The sequence below is a fragment of the Anguilla anguilla genome, chromosome 3 (genome assembly GCF_013347855.1).
Source record: "Anguilla anguilla isolate fAngAng1 chromosome 3, fAngAng1.pri, whole genome shotgun sequence".
NCBI lineage: Eukaryota > Metazoa > Chordata > Actinopteri > Anguilliformes > Anguillidae > Anguilla > Anguilla anguilla.
Window position 1 is genome coordinate 10,042,625 of NC_049203.1, and position 20,047 is coordinate 10,062,671.

The following is a 20,047-nucleotide window of genomic DNA, read 5'->3' on the forward strand; positions in this document are numbered from 1 at the left end:
ACAGCTGAAAAATATAATACAAATAAATAATAAAATTTACCAGGGTTGCGCACTTGGATCCATTTCCGGCGATGTCAATTTCTTCACCGTTTCCATTTGGACTCTCCAGCGTCTTTTCAGCGGGAAGTGTCACGTCATTGTAAGATCTTACAAATCTGAAGTCGCTGGTGCGTGATCCAGTAGTCAAATAAGTGTCATAATTGTAAGAACTGCGTAGAGTTCCTGCTCCGTCCACATCTGCATAGTTGGGAGGGAAATACGCGCCTGGAACAGCCACTGCGCCATCAAACAACAGTTGGGGTTTTCTTCTGCGGCAAAGCCTCACGGCCACGATTAGAATAATGAACGTCAGAAAGAAGGTGGAAACGGACACCAGTGCTATGATCAAATATGACGTCAATTTGGAATTACTCTCTTCATAAGACATATCTTTCAACTGTGGAATTTCTGCTAAATTGTCAGAAATTAGCAAATGCACTGAGCAGGTTGTAGAGAGAAAGGGCTGTCCGTTATCTCTCACTGAGATAATAATGTTCTGCTTCATGGTATCGGATTCAGAAATGTCCCGCTGCGTCCTTATCTCTCCGCTGTGAAGACCAATTTTGAAAAGTCCCGGATCTGTAGATTTCAAGATCTGATAGGACAGCCACGCGTTCTGTCCAGAGTCTGCATCCACAGCTATCACCTTGGAAACCAGCGATCCCGCTGAAGCAGCTTTGGGGATCATTTCTGTCATGAAGGACTTCCCTAGAGGAGCAGGGTATAATATCTGTGGAGAGTTATCATTCTCATCGGTTATGAACACACTCACAGTCACGTTGCTGCTGAGTGGAGGGGAACCGTTGTCTCTGGCAACAACCTGCACTTTGAAGCTTCTGAACTGCTCATAATCAAACGATCTGACAGCATGGATCACGCCAGTTTCTCCGTTAATGGATAAAAACGAGGACACGGGAACACCCCCGATCTGACCAGATAACAGAGAGTAAGACACTGTGCCATTTTGTCTCCAGTCTGGGTCACCTGCCCTTAGGGAAATCACTGAGGTACCGGGTTTGTTATTTTCAGTCACATAGGCAATGTATGACTGTTCATCAAACGTAGGAGGGTTGTCATTTATATCCGATATTTTGAAATTTAAAACAATGTCTGTAGAAAGTGGAGGAGAACCTCCATCCGTGGCTGTTACGGTGACATTGAACTCAGAAACTTCCTCACGATCAAGAAGAGCCTTGGTAACTAAAGTGAAGTAGTTTTTGATAGATGACTGTAATTCAAAATGAATGTTTTCAGAGAGGGAACAATGGACTCTACTGTTCACTCCATCATCCAAGTCTTTCACATTTATCACAGCTATCTCTGTACCTGTCGGGACATTCTCCGGAATCGGGTTTAAGCTTGATTTGACAGTAATTATTGGCGCGTTATCATTTACATCCGTGATCTGGATTAAAACTTTACAATGGCCAGTTTGGCCTCCTCCATCTTCAGCCTGTATTTCAATTTCATAGGAGGAAGCCTCTTCGTAATCGATTTTGTCTATTACTTTCAATTCACCGCTTTTGCTGTCAATGTGGAATAACCGCTTCGAACTTTCAGAAACATGGTTAAAATCGTAACTTACAACACCATTTGCACCCTCATCTTTATCAGTCGCACTAACCTTTACAATGAACGTTCCCGGCTGTGCATTTTCAAGCAAGTTAACTTTGTAAACAGTTTGTTGAAATACGGGTGCGTTATCATTGAAGTCCATGACGAGAATGTGAACGGTGGTGGAACCAGATTTCGAGGGGCTGCCTCCGTCAACCGCAGTCACTAATAACGTATGTTCCCCTACCTTTTCGCGATCAAGAGCGTTTTTCAAAACAATTTCGGCATATCTCCCTCTCTCTTTACTGTTTTGCACATCTAGTACAAAGTACTCATTCTTTCCCAGAATGTAATTTTGAACTGAATTTATTCCGACGTCCAAGTCGCGAGCAGTAGGTATTTGAAAGCGACTACCGATTGGAGCAGCCTCACTAATTTCCAATTTGACCGTGTCTTTGGAAAAAATGGGAGGGTTGTCATTAATGTCATCTACTTCCAAGGCAATGTTATACAGCTCAAGTGGATTCTCGAGGATGAACTCAAAATGCAGAATGCAAGGTTTGTCCGCTTTTGTTTGCCCGCACAGCTTCTCCCTGTCGATTCTTTCGAGAACAATGAGATCTCCGGTGGTCAAGTCTATTCCACAGTATCGCCTCTCGCCCTGGTAATCCACACGGGCTTTCCGAGCTGCCAGCAGTTTGGAATCCAGATTTAAGTCCTTAGTCAGGCTACCGATGACATATTTATTCTTCGTTTCCTCTGGAACAGAGTATCGAGGGTCTCCAAAAGAGGCCTGCGCTAGAGAAATTATGAATACTGCGCATTTAACATGCCAGTCGATCCTGCGATGGGTTTTCCTCGCCGCCATATCCGGTCTTTTCTAGTAATAATGTATCACAATGACGTCGATATCACTAACATCTAAATTAAATGATATAATAAAGGTATCCTATATATCTAGTGAAAATGCGAGGTGATGCGATGATCCTTCCCCAATATCCCCAGAATCTATTCCGTTAACTATTGGTAATCTAAAAATGGGCTGGGTTAGTGAACCTTCAGTCCCAAAGTTGTTGAACAGCGACACACTGAGCCGAATAAGGGCCGGTGCAAGAAGAATAAACATAAAATGTTAAAATCTGTACAGTTGTGTGTAGTAATTATGCACGATACTAAAATGACAGACTAAAGACACACTACGTTTTCAGGGAATATAAGAAGAAATATACTTTTATCAGCAGAAGTAGAAGAAAATAATCGATCCTAAATTGGTAAAGCAGTGTACTTGCTGGAAAGGTATTCTCCATTGCTTTCATCACATAAACCATGACCACCACACTTTGGATAGCTGGATTATCTGCCTATACATGACTGTATTAATGGAAATTATAATAGCACAAAGCTGCATTGTGATATTTGTTTCCTTATACGTCCAAATAGGTACATTTTACATTGTGTTAAAACGGTGCATAATTACACATATGTGACGACTAAGTTTTACTAGATTCATTTTTGAAAGTTATTCATCCAAAAGTTGTGGATAAATCATTTGTTAAAATAATCAAAAACATTCATAGCGCGTATGGCCTTCCCCCACACTGAATATTAGTGGTTCAGAACCATGGACAGCGACAGTATCCGAAACATAATCAAAGACCAGTTACAAAGGCCGTTTGCGGTGGTTTGTAGTATTACAAGTCATAAAGCGTGTACTTTCCTGAACAAATAAAAATACAATAAATAAGTGAGTTAATCGTTGCGCAGAATGTCTTGAATGGGGCCTCCAGTAAGCCGCGAGACCAGTCTAGAAACCGCAAGGTATCAAAAATCTTGCTAACAACGTAGCATAATGGTTACGGAGGTGGGCTTACAACTATGTCAAACAAAGATACCCATACGCAACAGAGCGATCGGCGGAAATATTGTTAGCCACATAATTTATGGGTGGTCACATATTATACTATTTTGACAACAAACTAATTAAATAATGGAATCTAGTATATGCCGTAGCTCTGGAGCACACTCGTACGCAAAAGCACACACACACGCACGCACAAACGACCAGACAGTATGCAATATGCATTTCAGTGATGAGTGTTGAAAACTGTCATTACAAAACAGAAGAGTGGACACTGACTACAATGCTGAAAATACGTAAATGAGAGACGGGCTCACAAAACTGAAAACGATGCGGTTTGAAGCGGAGGGCAGCAAACAGCTGTGGGAGCATTTAGAAGCTCTATTGCTTATAGAGCGGCACGCAGCGTGTCAGATATGAACTGCACAAAACGTGCGCGATAACTGTTTTGCCATCTTCATTTCCCGATTTACACTGATAGTTTTGAAATAGAATGGAATTCTATTTCTCATATAACACGGTTTTTGGTACATTTCAAAAACAAGTTTTTGCTTACCGCAATTATTACTGTAATAGTGCACTGAAAAGACCTTTTAAGGACGCACATAAGTTCACATGAGCTACAAATGCTGCTATTGGATGCATCAGATCATGGTTATAAAACGTGCATCTGTGTTTATGTGTACATGGGATATTTGATTACTACATAAATTATATAAAAAATAACGTTCTTCAAATTATTGCAGTAATATCTCAGATTTACATTTAAATTTTACATGATTATGTTTTCATGGCTGTCACCTGCAAAATCAACCAGTGTACGACGAATAAAACAATCTTATACACACAAAAGAGAATAAGCATACAAATGTATTACAAACAAAAAAATATATTACATGTGACAAACCACTGCATCACAATGACAATCAACCTGTGCATGTTCCATGATTTCAACTAAAAACTTCTCTTTGACTGACAGATGATTGCTATAACTTTCTTACAATTTGAGTAAACATTACTACTCCTTTTAACACGGGCTGGGTCATTTTTGAAACTGTGTTGTGTCTTACTGTCTTTCTAAATAAAATTTGCCAATATCATGTTCAAATATCTTGTGTATGATGTCCTGACATTGTTATTTTCATCACAATGTACATCATTTTAGAAATATATATCTGTAAATACATATATTAATAGTCTGGGTCTTTTGATGGTTTAGTAAAGGGTTAAGTAAACCCAAAACTCCATTAAAGCCTTCTCTAGCCCTTGGTATTTTAAAAATTGTTTAAGCCACTTCAACTGAACTTAAACTCCACATGGGACTACACCAAGTTTCTTTTCTACCTGAATGCTGAATGTTTTCAAAGACCACTAATGGAAGATAAATGTATTACACTTGTGAAGCCTTCCAGTTAATTTTCCATTCATTTATAGCCCAGTTAAGCATGTTTGCACAGGAAACCAACAAAATTGTCACAATGAGGACATTCAAACATTTAATTCTGCTAAAGTAGTCCCAATCAGGCAGCAGCATTTGCTTAACACAAATAAGACAAAAAGTAAAGAAAGGGGCCAACAAGAGGCAGTAAGAAGAAAATATACTTTTCCACACCTCTAAACTGAATGGAGCATTCTAACGCATCTGGAATCTGGAAAGATCTGCAAATGGTATTTTACAGTATATTTCCAAATTCATATACCAAATGACAAGGCCCTGAACCATGAATTCAACATTGGGGAGGCCTGAATATGACCAGGGGGTGGGTTGGAGTTTGAGGAGGTATTTTTTTAAAAGATTAAATACATTTTCAGAAGTTTTAAGTTAACCTGGGTGTTAATGAGCACGTGTCCACAGTAATACTACAAGAATATTTATTTAAATATATTCTTAATGGCCAAAAATATGTTTTCCTATAGAAAAACATTTAACTGATAACTATATGGAGGCAGCCACAGCAACTACTGGTTCAATATTAGGACAGTAAGAATAGGATCAACAGCAATGTAGATAAACTGGTTATTATGGTTCTGCTCTGGACTATTAAGTAGCAAGTCAACCACATTAACCTGGGAAATCTATGTATTGTAATGTGAAGACAAGTCCAGATATTGAATTCCATGTTTCTGTCAATAGTATTTAGATATCAACAGTATTCAAAGAAAAGTTATGATTGAAAAAACATCATGGCTCATCAAAATAACAAAGAGAATGTCTAATTTCCTTGGTTGTGTCCCCTTTTAAAATTAAGATACAGTGATATGATGTTGTAACCAGTTAGAATTGTTTGAAGATGTAATTCAAGGATAACATACTTTGTTTGAAGTTGGGCAAATTTAACTGCCTTTATAAACTATATAAAGCATGGATTCCCTAACCTGCAAATGTTAAAAGCTCTTTTCACTTACCTCCATGTCGCTTTTTCTTTCTTCCCTGCCAGCATCCTCCTGTACAGTCTCGGTCTCTTCGCCTTGAACCCGCCACAGCAAACATGACAGTAAGTTAAAAAATTAATACATACTGTTGATTCATGCAAGTTGCCCAAAATGAGGATTGGACTATTGTGATTGCATTCTGTCATAACAGTCAATATCAACTCCTGTCTCACTCACCTCCACCTCCTTCCCTATCCAGAGCCCCCAGTCCTCCCTGTCTCTCCCTCATTTTGCCCTGAAACCACAGAGCAAACATGGTGGTAAGTAAAAAAACTAGTACCTATTGGTGAGCAAATAAGAGTCTCAGCATGAGGGTCAGAGTATTACACCACTGTATTCCACTCCACAGTATTCACTTCGATGTAACCATCCTTGTCCCTCACTCTCCCTGAGTTTGCCCCGGTAAGAACCACACAGCAAATAGGAAAACAAGTCAGTAAATCACTGGTATATGTATATCATGTAGTGTTATTCAAAAAGGTTTGTAAGATTGTGATATGAATGATAAAACAAGGAGGCACATTGCCTGATAGCTCTCATGAATATAGCTGTACTTCTACTGGTATTATTTTCTACCATTTTCCCTATTACTCTCAAATGACCTCATTTAGTGTTTTTCCAAAGAAAAGCAGAATGCACACTGTAAAAATGCACTGTACATTTAGCAGTCATTTACTGACAATGCAGTTATTTAGAGTTCATTACTGTAGTCTTGCAGATCTGTGTTTAAATGGGATGTTAACTGTCATCCAAACTCAACTGAAATTACAGTAAAAAAGCTATTCTACTGCACAGCTTACAGTAATGTGTCGTAAATTGTATTACAGATTTATAATAATATATTGTAAATCTACAGTAATTTAAATATTTTGCATTAAATTACAGTAATTTAAATAGATTTGTGATCCATCCACTGTCTAACCCACTTATTCTAGGTCGGGGTCATGGGGCTGGAGCCTATCCCATAATTCATTTGGCGAGAGGAAGGAATACACCCTGAGACAGGTTGCCAATCCATTGCAGGGCACACACACACACCATTCATTCACACACTCATTCCTACAGGCAATTTAGAGTATCCAACTAGCTTAACCTTCATGTCTCTGGACTACGGAAAGAAACTAGACTACCCAGAGGAAACCCATGTGGACATTGGAGGGAACATGCAGATTTAAACCTGAAACTGTCTTGCTGTTCACAGTGCTATCCACTGCAATACTGTGCTGGACTAACTTTGTGATTATTGCACAAATATAATTGCATTCAAATCATATCAAACAACTCACTTTCAAATGTATCCCTCTAGGCTATTCAACAGGCTGGCATAATTATTAGTCAACAATTGTGTGTGCACTACAGGGACATATCTGTGCTAATCAATAAAAAGATCCTTGAAAGACAATTTACCTATAATACACATATTGCTGGTGAACAGGTGCTTATAGCTAACAATGAAGAAAAACAAAAAATCTAATAATTCATTAACAATATACTTGCAGCACACCTCCAAATGAAACGGCTAAAATAGTCCTATTGCAAATTGGGAACACATTGAACGTCCACTTGAAGTTCTTCGGCTACATGAAAATGCTTAATCACCGAGTGTCAAATTATCCCAGTGTACTTTATGCGTTTGATTTGGCGATAGCTACCTAGCTACCTACAAACTAGTAGCCGTTGCTTGAATGCTGGAAGTTCCAGCATTAATTAAACTAAATTATATTGTCTCGCTAACGTGCATACTGCAGCCTACCATAGATATACGTGTGCTCCCTACTGGAACGTTCACAGCTGGTTAAAGGCTACCTAACTTTACAACGATGTAAACCACTATATTTAACTTTAGTTAAATAATTTCGCGAACATGAATGTCTCAAAATTACCTTATCACAAACATTGTGTTCTTGAAGAAAAAAAAAAAAAGGTTCTCCACACAACTACAGTTTATCAGACAGAGAAAAGGGCGCGCTTTACACTTCCGTGCCTGATTTGTAACAACAAACTAGTGCATTAATGTTCCCGTTAAATGAAAGATTTCGATGCTAATAACTAGGAAGGAAAGAATCGACTCTTGCGGAAAAAAAATCTTGCAAGAATTAACATTATGTTAAATGTAGAAATACGCATGATAGCCTGCATAAAACTGACAAGGTGTACGTTCGGGTTGCAAGAACTCGCACTGCTGTTGCAAACGTGCATTGACTTTCCAGAAATTTAAAAAAACGGAAGCTGTAGCGGCCGACTGTGACGTCAGATCCGTTGCTCAGATTTTGATCGTTCCATCAGTGGTAATCGCTGGGAAAGGTATCCTTATAAAAATGTAAATATCAAAAGTAACACAATCCCATACTAGGCGAAGCTACTAGCCAAATTTGCTTGGTCTATCTCAAAAGCTGTTGGAGCAGTAGAGTACAATTGATGTGCAATTCTAAGAAATTGTAAGAAATTGCATTGGTAAATGGACTGCATTTATATAGCACTTTTATCCAAAGCGCTTTACAATTGATGCCTCTTATTCGCAAGAGCAGTTAGAGGTTAGGTGTCTTGCTCAAGGACACTTCAACATGCCCAGGGTGGGGTTTGAACTGGCAACCCTCCAACTGCCAGACAATCGATCTTACCTCCTGAGCTATGTCGCCCCTTTTCAAGCTAACTTAATAATCAGTAGGCCTACATAAGGATTATTTCAGACGGCAATCATCAAATGGCTGCCAGAATTATTGGCCAAAAATATGGTTACGGCCTTGCTATATGAGTTCAAACTGCATACATGACTATATATATACTTAACTGGCATGTACAATTCACTACACTAACAACGGAAATGCTAGAACATTGAAGAACACTATACATATAAACCACATATTCTGCTACGTAGGCTATGCAGTTTAGAGATTTGTTCTGCATCACCATGAAAATGTGCTGAATACTGACAAGTACATGTACTGCACAGTTTCCACTCAGCACCCTCTACTGATAGAAAGACAGTTCTCCACATTGCTTAAGTGCGTCAATCAATAGCTAGATTTCAAAACCACTCCAGCACAAAATGTAGGAATGTCTTTCCAAGGAGATGTTAAAACACTCTAATTTTGTGTCATGTGTCACCTTTTATATGTACTTTATAGCCTGCTCATGGTAAGTGTGTCAGCTAAATGGTTAAACAAGCTTTACTCACATGCACCACTTATGAAAATTGCAGGGGCATCCCAAGTCTCCCATGCAGCTGAATTAAAATCTCATTTTTTAAAAGTTGAAATTCTATACATTTTTTTTCTGCAAATTGACAGTGCTGGCTAAATAACTGTTACATAACAAAGCAAAAAAAGTTGATAAACATCATTATTGTTTTTCATCAAGGGGGAGTAATCAGCAAGTGGCATTCTATACGTTCTGTAAGTATGTGATATATATCATAGTGTATACATATAGTATGTATTTCATAAACTGGTCCAAGCATACAGTTAAGAGGACAGAGGACAACACACCCCACTGCATATACATATGCGCACAGGTGCATCTGTATACTATCTGGTCAGAAGCACAAGTGAAGTAATGTTTAATTTTTCATACACGTGTGTGTGTGTGTGTTTTACACACCACGAAAATGCTTCTTGTACTAAATCCTGACAGTTTGGGGCGCTGTTGTTTGATAGCCAGTTTTCAAATATTTTTCCTAGATGGAGACGTCATAAGAAAGCATGGCTGTGTTGTTTGGCGGTGTAAGCGCGAGCGCGGTTGTTATATGGGTTTGACTGTGCTTTAATGCTGGAGGGGATCGTATCATGGCCTGGTGATCACTTATCGCTGTAATATCCTTTTTATTATCTCTTAAAAATATATATAATAAAAAACGAAAATAGGGCTGTCAATCGATCGCGGACATGCAGACATGTTCTGTTATGGTGATGTGACTGATATTGGCTCAGTCACGGAAACAGTCACGGAAACACGGAAACGGAAATTTACCAAACCTGTTCGGCAGTTTGTGGTTAGTTAGGCTACGTGTTTTATATGATGTGATAACCTATGCGAGTAAGGCGTAAGTAAGGCTTACAAGTGGGGAAGCGTATGTGTTTTTCTGCTGGCAAAGGGCTGGGCTCTGTTAGCGGGGGTATGAAGCAGCTACGACATGTCCATGTTCTGTAAGTGGAAATAAAGTGGAAGAGTGTTGTGATGTTCATGTTCACAGCGAAAAATAAGTCCATGTCTACTTAATAGCGATCTCACAGGTGAATGGCAGTGAAAGATTAAAGGTTTTACTCCCGGCGTGTGGTGTGACGTGGGTGGAGTGTAGGTATTTCATGCGTCTCTTTGTAAGGGAGCGCGCATGGCACGTTCATGTACTGTACACAGACGGGGTCGCGCGCCACTTTTTTCTCAAGCAGTTGGGTAGAGCAATTGTTTTTACTACAATATGAAGCAAATACACAAAGAGGCAATAAAATGGCATTCTTCTGCACATGTGAATTGATTGGAGTGCGTTGTGGTTGGCTGGTGTTGCTGAATTAACCTCCAGGTTACCTGGTAATGTCATTACTATACCAGAAGTATGACCTGAAGATTTTGTAAATAACTTAGTGTGTCTGTTTGTCTGTATTTTTCTGGATGTGCCCACTTAATAAAGCAACAATTTTGTTTGTTCACCACCAACCATCTTGTTTCCCGAGGATCCATTTTAAGTTCATATTAAAATGCAGTGTGATTGAGTGTACATTCAGCCAAAATGGGATGTTTCATTTGAAGCAGCTACGGCATTTACAGCACTGTTTCCAAAACATTAGAATATATAATTATTTGTTTCTTTCTGCCTACATTATAAATGAACAGAATTAAAACCGGTTACCTCTTGAAAGCAGAATATCGTAGCCCACCATCTTTCATGCTTTCATGCAAATTTTTTTATTGATTTTCATGGAGGCCCACCATTTTGAATGGTTGCAGGAGCATTGTCACACAGACCTTTTGCACCTTGCAGGTTATGAGCAAGAGGGAGCCGCATTTGGAAACTGTATTTCTGCGTCATACACTATGCTTAAAAATTCACAACAAAAATAGTTTGTTGTTCTGCAGGGTTAGGGTTATGAGTAGACGTGTTTTGACTGCGCTGTCGTGCAGTGATATGCAGATTGTGGATTCTAGAACCAGGTTTGTCAGCTGGTAATCACAAGGTTGCAGCAATATGTGAGCCTCCTTAGCCTTAATGTGGTCATTGACCCTCTGTACACTCCCAGCAGAGCTGAAACTCGTGACTGATGTCAAGGAAGTGCCGCTGTTTCTCAAACAGTAGGTGGCACAGCCGGATACCGCCAGCTCTCTGAAACCTTTCCGGTGGGGTGTACTATGTGTCAGAATTTGGGGGGTCTACGGTGGGGGGTTCCGTGAATTTGTCTTCAACAGGTTTGGAGAAGCATTTGGCATTTATATACATTATGCCACAGTTTGCAATTGTTTATTTTATTGACCATTACGGACCATTATTGACCATTAGCTATAATGCAATAGCTGAGTCTAATGAAATGCACTACTACTGTTACCTCTTCAGAAATGAGAATGTGCATCTTAAAGAAACCAAAAACCTTTACCCATCATGCACAGGCAATTAACTTAAGACTTTTTTGTTTGTCAAAAGAGGACTTAATCCAGAGTGGGAGACCACTGCCACATGGCTTGCAGTCAGAGTCTAATGTTTTTACTATGATTACTCCTCATTGCTCTTCAGAGATGCCCTTTTACATTTTTAACAGTCATGCATTTCAGAAACCAGGATGAAATTAAATTGGAACAATTGGAATTTAATAAACACCACTAGCAGCTCTTCACTTCTTAGTGATCAGAAAGAATTCAAATGAAATATCTGATTTTACACACTGGTTTCATGGTTTATTCTAGCTACTTCCACCTGGCCACCATTTTATGGAATTTTAAGGGAGAACTATTTTGAGAGGCCTTTTATTCCTACTGGAATTTTACATTTACATTCAAATAAGAACCTGAGCATTAGGAAGCCTACAGTACTTTGTGTAATTTTCATTTTTAACAAAACTGAACAATAAAGCTTTTGAATTGAACTGAAGTGAATTGAGGACCTTTGTTTTCTTGTGGCTGCATAAAGTCTGGTAAGTGTCAATTATGGATTTATTTGATAAAAAATCTTTTGACTATTTCCACTAATTGGACTTTTTTTTATACCATTTAATACATTTAGTTTCTTTTCTGTGGTCTGGAAGATCAGAAATTACGAATGTAATTTCATGACATCAGCAATGTAAGGCCTGAGCATGACATCACTGATGCATGATGCTTTGGATTGTCATGGGCTGTTTACAGTTGAAGCAGAATATTTTCTAAAAGTGAATCTAATTATGCTGCATTTCTGACTCTGAGTAGATAAAACTTCTACAGCTGATTCTCAATCAAATGTATGTGAATGTCTCTGTCATTAATCGCAATTTTTAAAAGGGGTGAACTGAGATACAGTGACCCAGTTGAGGTATGAGTAAAGGGTTCTGTAAATATGGCGCTCTCTATATTGTATTAACAGGCTAATTTATGTCTGCATATTCAAATGGTAAATAGGTGCCACATCCTCAGCAGGACCAATGTTATGAAACTCCAATCTGTCATTTAATTTTCTTTCACCTCCCGCCCGGCGGCTGTCTTGGAGAGAAGCTAGCAGACGTTTGCGCATTTGTTATATTGCGGCCATTAATTTTCACCTTGTCTTCATTTCTCTCGCCTTCCCTGCCCTCAGCCAAACATTTTGCTGAGTCACAGTGAGCGAGGAGTACAAGTGTATCTGAACGCAAACCTTACACTGCTAACCCATACACCACCACCTTCCCCGAGAGAGAGAAAGAGAGAGAGAGAGAGATTGTTTGTGTGGTTGTGTGTGTGTGTGTGTGTGTGTGTGAGAGAGAGAGGGTTTTGAGAGTGTGTATGTGTGTAGTGAGTGGTTGTGTGTGTGTGTGTGTGAGAGAGAGAGAGAGAGGGTTTCGAGAGTGTGTATGTGTGTGGTGAGAGGTTGTGTGTTGCTGTGAGCATGTATGTGTGTGAGAGAGAGAGATGGTTCATTTGTAGGCACTTCAACAAAAGTGGCAGTTGTAGCATTGCTTCTGATTTGGGTTTATTTGTTTTACAGCAAAATCAATCTATATTCATTAGCTCAAGCAGAATGCTCTCCGACACAGATCAAACAATGTTTGTAAAGATTTTTCACGCATATCTGCCCCATAAAATCTGGATGGTGCAGTAGCAGCTGCTTGGGAGGAAAAATAGCTCATTTCCTCTACAGCTTCAGTGTCAGAGTTACTGTATTTACACATAAAGACTTTGCTTTAAAGCCATTGATTTATTACCACATTCATACATCATTCAAACTATTGCCATGGTAAAATGACACCTGAAGAGAAATATTTCGAAGAGATAACAGCCGGACCCAGGAGCACCGAAATACTACCCACCTCCGAGAAGGAAGGACAGCAGGAGACTAACAATACTGCAAAGGCCTGTAAGTCTCATGCCTGGTTTCTCATTAATGCAAGCACACCAGAGAGAAGACACATCTAGTCTGCATGTGGCCCGTATCTGCTGTAGTGAAGACACTTAATATAGTTTTTTTTCCTTCGATAATGTTTGAACAAGCTGCACACAGGTTTTTGTAAGCCTCACCCCCTTTACCAGAAGGAATATGCTGCAGCGCCATTATATTTTTTGACATGCAGGCCACAACTGCCTTAGACCCTTCCACCAATCACAATGCTGTCTTGGAGACAGCTAGACTCTAACTAACATCTAGGAGAGGTCTTCTTTTCCCCAGGTTCTGTGGCTAGGGAGGGAAATGAGTCGCCCAGATTCACCAGCTTCACTCACTGTTAGGCTTATGTTTCTAAGCTTTGTAAAAAGCTATAGAACAGCGAGTGGGAAGCTGCAAAGGAGCAGACCTCACAGACCAGTAACGGCAGGGCCACAGAAATAAGTGCTTCATATCAGTATATATATGGTTACAGAGGATTAAATGCACTGGAGGATTGCGTGCAGAGAAAGAGAGGAAAGAGAGGAGTGAGTGCAACGGATTCAACCCTGCAGCCCCTGCAGTAGGGATCTAAGTGGGTCACACACTGGAGAGCAGCCTGGCTGCATTAGCACTCCACTCCTGGCTGTGCTTCCAGTTGATGGACCCTTGCAGTACAGTATCAGCGTGACTGATTTAGGAGTCTGTACCCGTAGACAGCAGACAGTGATATGTCGTTAATCCTGAAAGAGGGAGACGGTGCAGATTCTCTCCTGTCTGAATTTGGGTTTAATACGCCTGTGAACCCAATAACAAGGGGAATGTATTGAAATAGAATGAACCGCATGTCAAACAAATCCCTCAGGGGAGGAACATCATAAATTAACACATCTAATTTGAAATATACAGTACTTCCTGCTGTGTGTGTGTGTGAGAGAGAGGGAGAGAGATTTTGAGCATGTCTGCATATACGACGCTCTGATCATGCAGGTGCTTGTCACACCTACCCCACCCTCATCTTCTTTCACTTTCACAACCACCATGTACCCTGCAGGTTGTTGCCATGGAAACACATTCCCCGTCACCATAGAAACCCCTATCTGCATCAGGAGGAGGGGAGGAGGCGAGGAGGGGAGCGGAGGGAATGAAAAGTGCATGTTTTGCTCTCCCAAATAAACGGGTGAACTTGTGAACCCTTCCGAGTGCCGCTCTCAGCGCCTGAATGAAGAAGAGGAAGAGCGTCGGCTCCGGATATTTCCGATGGTTTCAAAAGACTCAATTACAGGGAGCGCAAACAGCACTCAGAGGAAGCCGGGATCCTGAATGTTCACTGCAATGGCACACTTACGGGTTTCCCATTTTGCATTCACTTGTTAATGACTTGGCTGTACAATTAGGTCTAATAACTAGCACTGTCATTACGTCTTTCTCCCCCAGCAAGAACAGAGGAGGGAACACAGGCGAAGCACGCCAGTTCTGACACTCTGCGCAGCCTTCAAGAAATGTACGCCAAATGATGAACTGGAAGACTTTCAAATAGACATGACGTAAAAACCCCACACCCTGAGCTCCATCTCTTGGCTGAGGCTGATCAGGACTGACCTGTTTTTCAGACTGTGGTCTGGCATTCGCCCCCCCTCCCCACCCCCCTCCATCTTCTCTCCTCCCGCTGTGGGCTGGGGTGAATTTTCACTGCAAGACCAATGTTTATTGATCACTTGTTTTCTTCATTGTTCTTAGAGGACCGTAATGGAAACTGCTTAAAGAGACATCCCCAGCCCCTCACCAGCTTCTGCCTACAGAAGCGACTTCTCGTGCCTGCATATGAGGAGGAGGGAGGAGCAGCGGTAGTAAAAAAAAAAAAAAGGAGAACCACCTTTCTGTGTGGAGTTTGCATGTTCTCCCCGTGATCGTGTGTGCTTTCCTCCCACAGCCCAAAGACATGCAGGGGCTACCTGGGGGTCGTTTAGAGGGCATTGCTGTAAAAGAGCAAGCATACTCAGTTAACCTACCCAGGATAATTAAAGGTTAATAAAAAAAATTCAGAATACATTTGAGAAATAGTGTATTAGAGGTCTGGCGGATCTAATTCAGATGGTCTCTGTCGCCATTTGCATGCTCTCAAATGTAAGCATTTCAGCAGATATAATGGTTGAATAGGCAAAATGATGCATAAGCATGGATCTACATACCTCATTGGTGCTCAGGTTCTGACCAATCGAGACACTGCTATGGCAGTGGTGGGCGATATCATGGTGCGCTGAATATTCAACTGTTCGATAGAAGAAGAATAAAACACCAGGAGGCCCCATGATTGACATGAGAATAAAAGCACAGGAGACATTCTCTTAAGATATTTAAGAAAGAAAACTTTATTTGTGATTTATAAACAAAACACGTTACCACAGTATCCATTGAAATAAAAAAAGTCACTACTACACCGTTACAGTGGATGCGCAGGTGTACAATAAGGTTCAGCACAGAGCAGCACCGTGCTTCCCAGTGCTGTCCATGGGACCATACACCACTAAACAAGCGTACACTACATATATACACCACATCTACCTTTTTTTGCCGTTATATTTTTTCTTTTCTTTTGTTTTTCATATTTTGTAAAGGGAGAAAGGGGAGGATGTCTCTTCATAGGAGCATACATAACTCAGTTTCACGTTACAGTGTTAGTAAAATCATCATGTCAAATGCCTAACACAAAAGGTTTTTTTTTATTTTTTAGTTTTTTTGTTTGTCCCGAAAAACAAAAAATTGTTGATTAAAAAAAAGGGAGAGAATTGCAATTGAGGGCATCACACTATAGCATTACACATATCAATAAGGTTAGTTAGAGTCAGTCTGAGACACGTCAGAGCATGATTCCTGTGTAAAACGTAGACGTGGTTTTGAGATTGTAGGCTCACGTATATTTTGTATGGTTAATGAAGGAAAATAATACTAATAAAATCATAACTATCTATATATACATTTCTATACAATATGTGTTTCCTCTGATAAGTACATGCAACAGCCATCGATGTGACAGTATTGATCTGTGGAGTCTGTGAGTGTCTACAGACAAACAGGTAAGCCATCCAATAGCAGCGGAGCAGAAACTTAACTCCACCCTTGGTGGAACTGATCAGTTTATGCAGAAACAGATCAACAGAAAGGGAGAGAAATTGCATGGAGAGACTTTGATGTTCCAAATGCATCTCCTTTTTATCTATTAATTTGTCAAACTGTCTTCCCAGACTGCTGCTGTTCTTGAAGAAAGACAGCCAACATACTTGCCGAAAAGTGATAATGTTTTGATGATTAAAGCCAGTTTCTTAGAATTTGTCATCAGCTGGACTCAAATTTGTCCCATTTCTTTGACATTAATTACAAAATTAGAGTTTAGATGGGCATGCTTACTTACATTATATTAACCCAAACGCAGCAGAACTCTAATGTGAATTGAAGGAAGCAACCAATTTGAAGAAGGCAATACCGTGTTGAGCAGTCCACCTCTTGTTACCTCCTAGCCAAGGCAGAAGGAAAACTACTCTCTTGCCTAATGCTGTTGCTTGTTGATTTGTCAAAAGTCATTAGTCATTAGCTCTCAGAAACACTAATTAGTGGATTAGCTCTCATAATAGAGTTCTGAAAAAAAAACTCCAGACTCACAGCACACTTCCCTTGTGGAATCTGGTATGAAAAGAGAGAACACAACCGACTGCACCTTTCCCCTCTCTCAAAATCTGAGCAGGAAATAAACAGCACTGAAGATCAGGCAAAGCTGGGCAGCCAGAGTAGATTAGCTGTGGTTGGACTGTTTTTTCAGTTCTCTTATTCATCGTTTTAAAAAAAGCATATAGGGTTCAGTGAAGAGGCTGTCGGAATCGATGAGTAAATTATCAAAAAAGCCAGGACCCTCAAGGTTATCTGGCGGGGAGTCCTACTTTGGGACTTGGGGCAGGAGAGAGAGAGTGTCCCCTTGAATGTGCCGAATGAATCACCGAAGAGCAAAGAGACAGCGCGCGAGGAGAGAAGCGTTTAACACCATGAAGCCAAGGACAACTACAAAACATTCAGAGCGGAATCAGGCTTCGACCGAAAGAGAAAAGGAAAATCTTTTCAAAAATCAAAAAGAGAGAAACATTCCTGCTATATTACAAGACCCACACAACCCCCGCCATCTAAGCGCAGGCCACGTCTAACCGAACCTCGTTCTACGCGTTCTCTGAGAGGAGAGATTTCAACCCTGTCGTTCCCACCTGTCCCCCCCCCCCCCCCCAAAACTCTTTTATTCTCTCTTCTTCGCTTTGGGTAGAAAAATATTTCTAAGACTCCTCTTCCTTCCTCTCTCCCTCAGCCTGAGGGTGTCTGGGTACGATGCTGGTACACAGGGCCCTTTGGCCAACCCCGGGTTTTCGAGCGGATGAAGGCCGCCGCGGACACCTGCTCGGTTAAGGGGCGGAGCCTCGGGTGTGTCAGGCACAGTGGTTCTTGTGCAGACTGCTGTACGTCATCACCCTCTCAGAACACATAATTTAAAAAAAGTGTGCATGGATGCAGCCTTCTCAAAGGTGGGGCCTGCGCTGCTTTTCCTTCCTGCTTTATTTACAAATGCTGCATGTGTCCTGCTCCAATAGCAAATTTTAACCTTTTGTTCCCTTTTTTAAAATTATTTTATTTTATTTTTTTTACATTTTATCTTTTGATTGATGTGAAGCACTGAGGGCAAGCGTGCAGCTCTCTGCCAAATGTGAGCCCTTCCTGTCAGGGAGAACAGGAAGGAAGCGAGCGGGAGGAGAGAGACAGAGGTGCCAACATCAGGCCGGAAGGAGAGCCTCTCTGGGGATCTTTTTTTTTCTTGGGGGGGGGGGGGTGGTATAGAAGGGGCACCATCTTAATGTGGAGCATCAAGAGGCAGCCCTTCTGTTAGAGAGGCAAGCCTTCTGTGACAGGCAGCCCTTGTGTGTGGTGCCAGGATGGCAGGGCAGAAATTTCTGGAAGTATTTGGAATTGAATGCTGTTGCCCTGGGTTAACAATGCAGGGAGCTCTCCCTGCACGTACAAGTTTAACATCATATTTGATTCTTTTTTTGTTTCTCTCTCTTTTTTCTTTTTTTTTTCTTTTTTTTGCTCTGCCGTTTGGTCTTTAGTTGGTAGCTCTGTATTAAACGCCCCTCCCTACTCCTCTCCGTCGTCCTTTCCTTTCTCCTTCTTCTCCTTGCCCTTCTTCTTCTTCTTCTTCTTTTTCTCCTCCTTCTTGCCGAAGGAGATGAAGTCGCCCTTGTCGTCTCCGTCGCCGGCGCCCTGGCGGATGGAGATGATGGCGGGCGACCCCGGGATGATGAAGGCCTCGGGCACCTCGCCCGGCTTCAGGTGCTGCGGGGGGCCGGGGCCCGGGCCGTAGCGGAACTGCCAGCTGTTGCTGTTAATGCCCGCACCTACGGGGGGCGACACCTCGCCACCCTCAGCATCTGCAGGAAGGGGGGGAGAGGGGAGAGAAGGGAGAACAAGGGAAGAACAGGAGAAGCTCCATTACAGACCAGCATGGTTACCACCACAATCGTCATCATCATCATCATTCACATCATTATTATCCTCATTATTGTCATCATCATCATCATCATCATCATAACTGTTAGCAAAAAACGGCGGTGATCATTAACTGGGACAAAAGGAAGGGTCTTCCGGCTATTACTACAACAATTCGACACAAGAAAGATACTAATTAAATGAATATACCCTATAAATACACCAAAGCCAGAAAAGCTGAGAAAGAGAGACAGTGACTTTAATGAGAATAAGGTCAGGAGGTCATTTCGCTGTCAAGCCATTTCAGTCACCAGCAGAAAATGCTTTTTATTCTAACACACAAAATGGAGGCCGCATATATTCGACAGCATGTTCGAATGCAATCAGACATTTTAATCATGAAACTTTGAACACATTACAATGTTATGCTAATTCATACCCTGATATGTTCACAAGCTCACGAGCGAAACGCCCTTCTTGAGAACAAACTGGGGTTGAGGCTGCCAATACAATGTTATGCTAATTGTTACACAGATATGTCCAAACGCTCACGAGCTAAACGCCCTTCTTCAGAACATACTGGGGTTCAGGCCGCCGTTTGTACGGTTCCGCGGGGGCAGACTTTTCCCCTGTAACGTTCCTAATCGCGGATGTTTACAGCCGACGGTTTCCCCGCGCTACAGAGGGAGGACATGAGAGCCGGGCCGCCGCCGCGGCGCGTCCGATAAGCGGGCGAATCAAAGCGACACGGGCGGAGCAATCGCGTTAGACCCGCAGCGAGGGGCCCGCGCGCCCCCGCGACTCCGCCCGAACACGAGGAGCTGAGGGCTTGTGGGGGAAAAAGCAGAAAAGGCTGAAAAGAGAAAGCGATGACCTTTCAGCGAGGAGAAGAAGAAGAAAGAAAAAAAAGAAAGAAGTGGGGTGGGTTGCAGCGCGTTTCAACGAACAAATCATTTGAAGATGACCGAGCTGTAAATCCGCCCTAATCTCCTGGTACAAGCGGCCTTTACAGCAAAGGCACGGAGTTCCAGACGACAGTGGCACAGTCCAACAAGCTGGAGGAGACCTGCCCACCCAAACGGAAAAGTAATATATTTAAATATAATGGGAAATGATAAATGTATTTAAAT

General features: G+C 41.4%; 2 protein-coding genes and 1 long non-coding RNA gene across 22 annotated transcripts in view; 1 reads left to right on the plus strand and 2 right to left on the minus strand.

Annotated features, from left to right (window-relative positions):
* The window catches only part of LOC118223390 (protocadherin gamma-C5-like), a 247,865-nt gene extending 245,247 nt beyond the window's left edge, over positions 1-2,618 (minus strand). Inside the window, exon 1 of the mRNA XM_035409848.1 lies at positions 41-2,618. Coding sequence (XP_035265739.1) covers positions 41-2,461 — 2,421 coding nt within the window. The 5' untranslated portion in view covers positions 2,462-2,618. The remainder of the gene's footprint in view (positions 1-40) is intronic.
* Positions 1-10,537, plus strand: part of LOC118223414 — a 73,081-nt gene extending 62,544 nt beyond the window's left edge. For all 3 annotated transcript variants that reach the window (XR_004764435.1, XR_004764434.1, XR_004764436.1), the window contains exons 2-4: positions 5,890-5,946; positions 6,084-6,144; positions 6,820-10,537. This is a non-coding gene — a long non-coding RNA (uncharacterized LOC118223414). The remainder of the gene's footprint in view (positions 1-5,889; positions 5,947-6,083; positions 6,145-6,819) is intronic.
* Positions 10,538-15,745: 5,208 nt separating this feature from the next.
* The window catches only part of LOC118223393 (protocadherin alpha-C2-like), a 114,003-nt gene continuing 109,701 nt past the window's right edge, over positions 15,746-20,047 (minus strand). For all 18 annotated transcript variants that reach the window (XM_035409883.1, XM_035409889.1, XM_035409887.1 and 15 more), the window contains exon 4: positions 15,746-18,859. In XM_035409883.1, the coding sequence (XP_035265774.1) occupies positions 18,567-18,859 (293 nt within the window). In that variant the 3' untranslated portion in view covers positions 15,746-18,566. The remainder of the gene's footprint in view (positions 18,860-20,047) is intronic.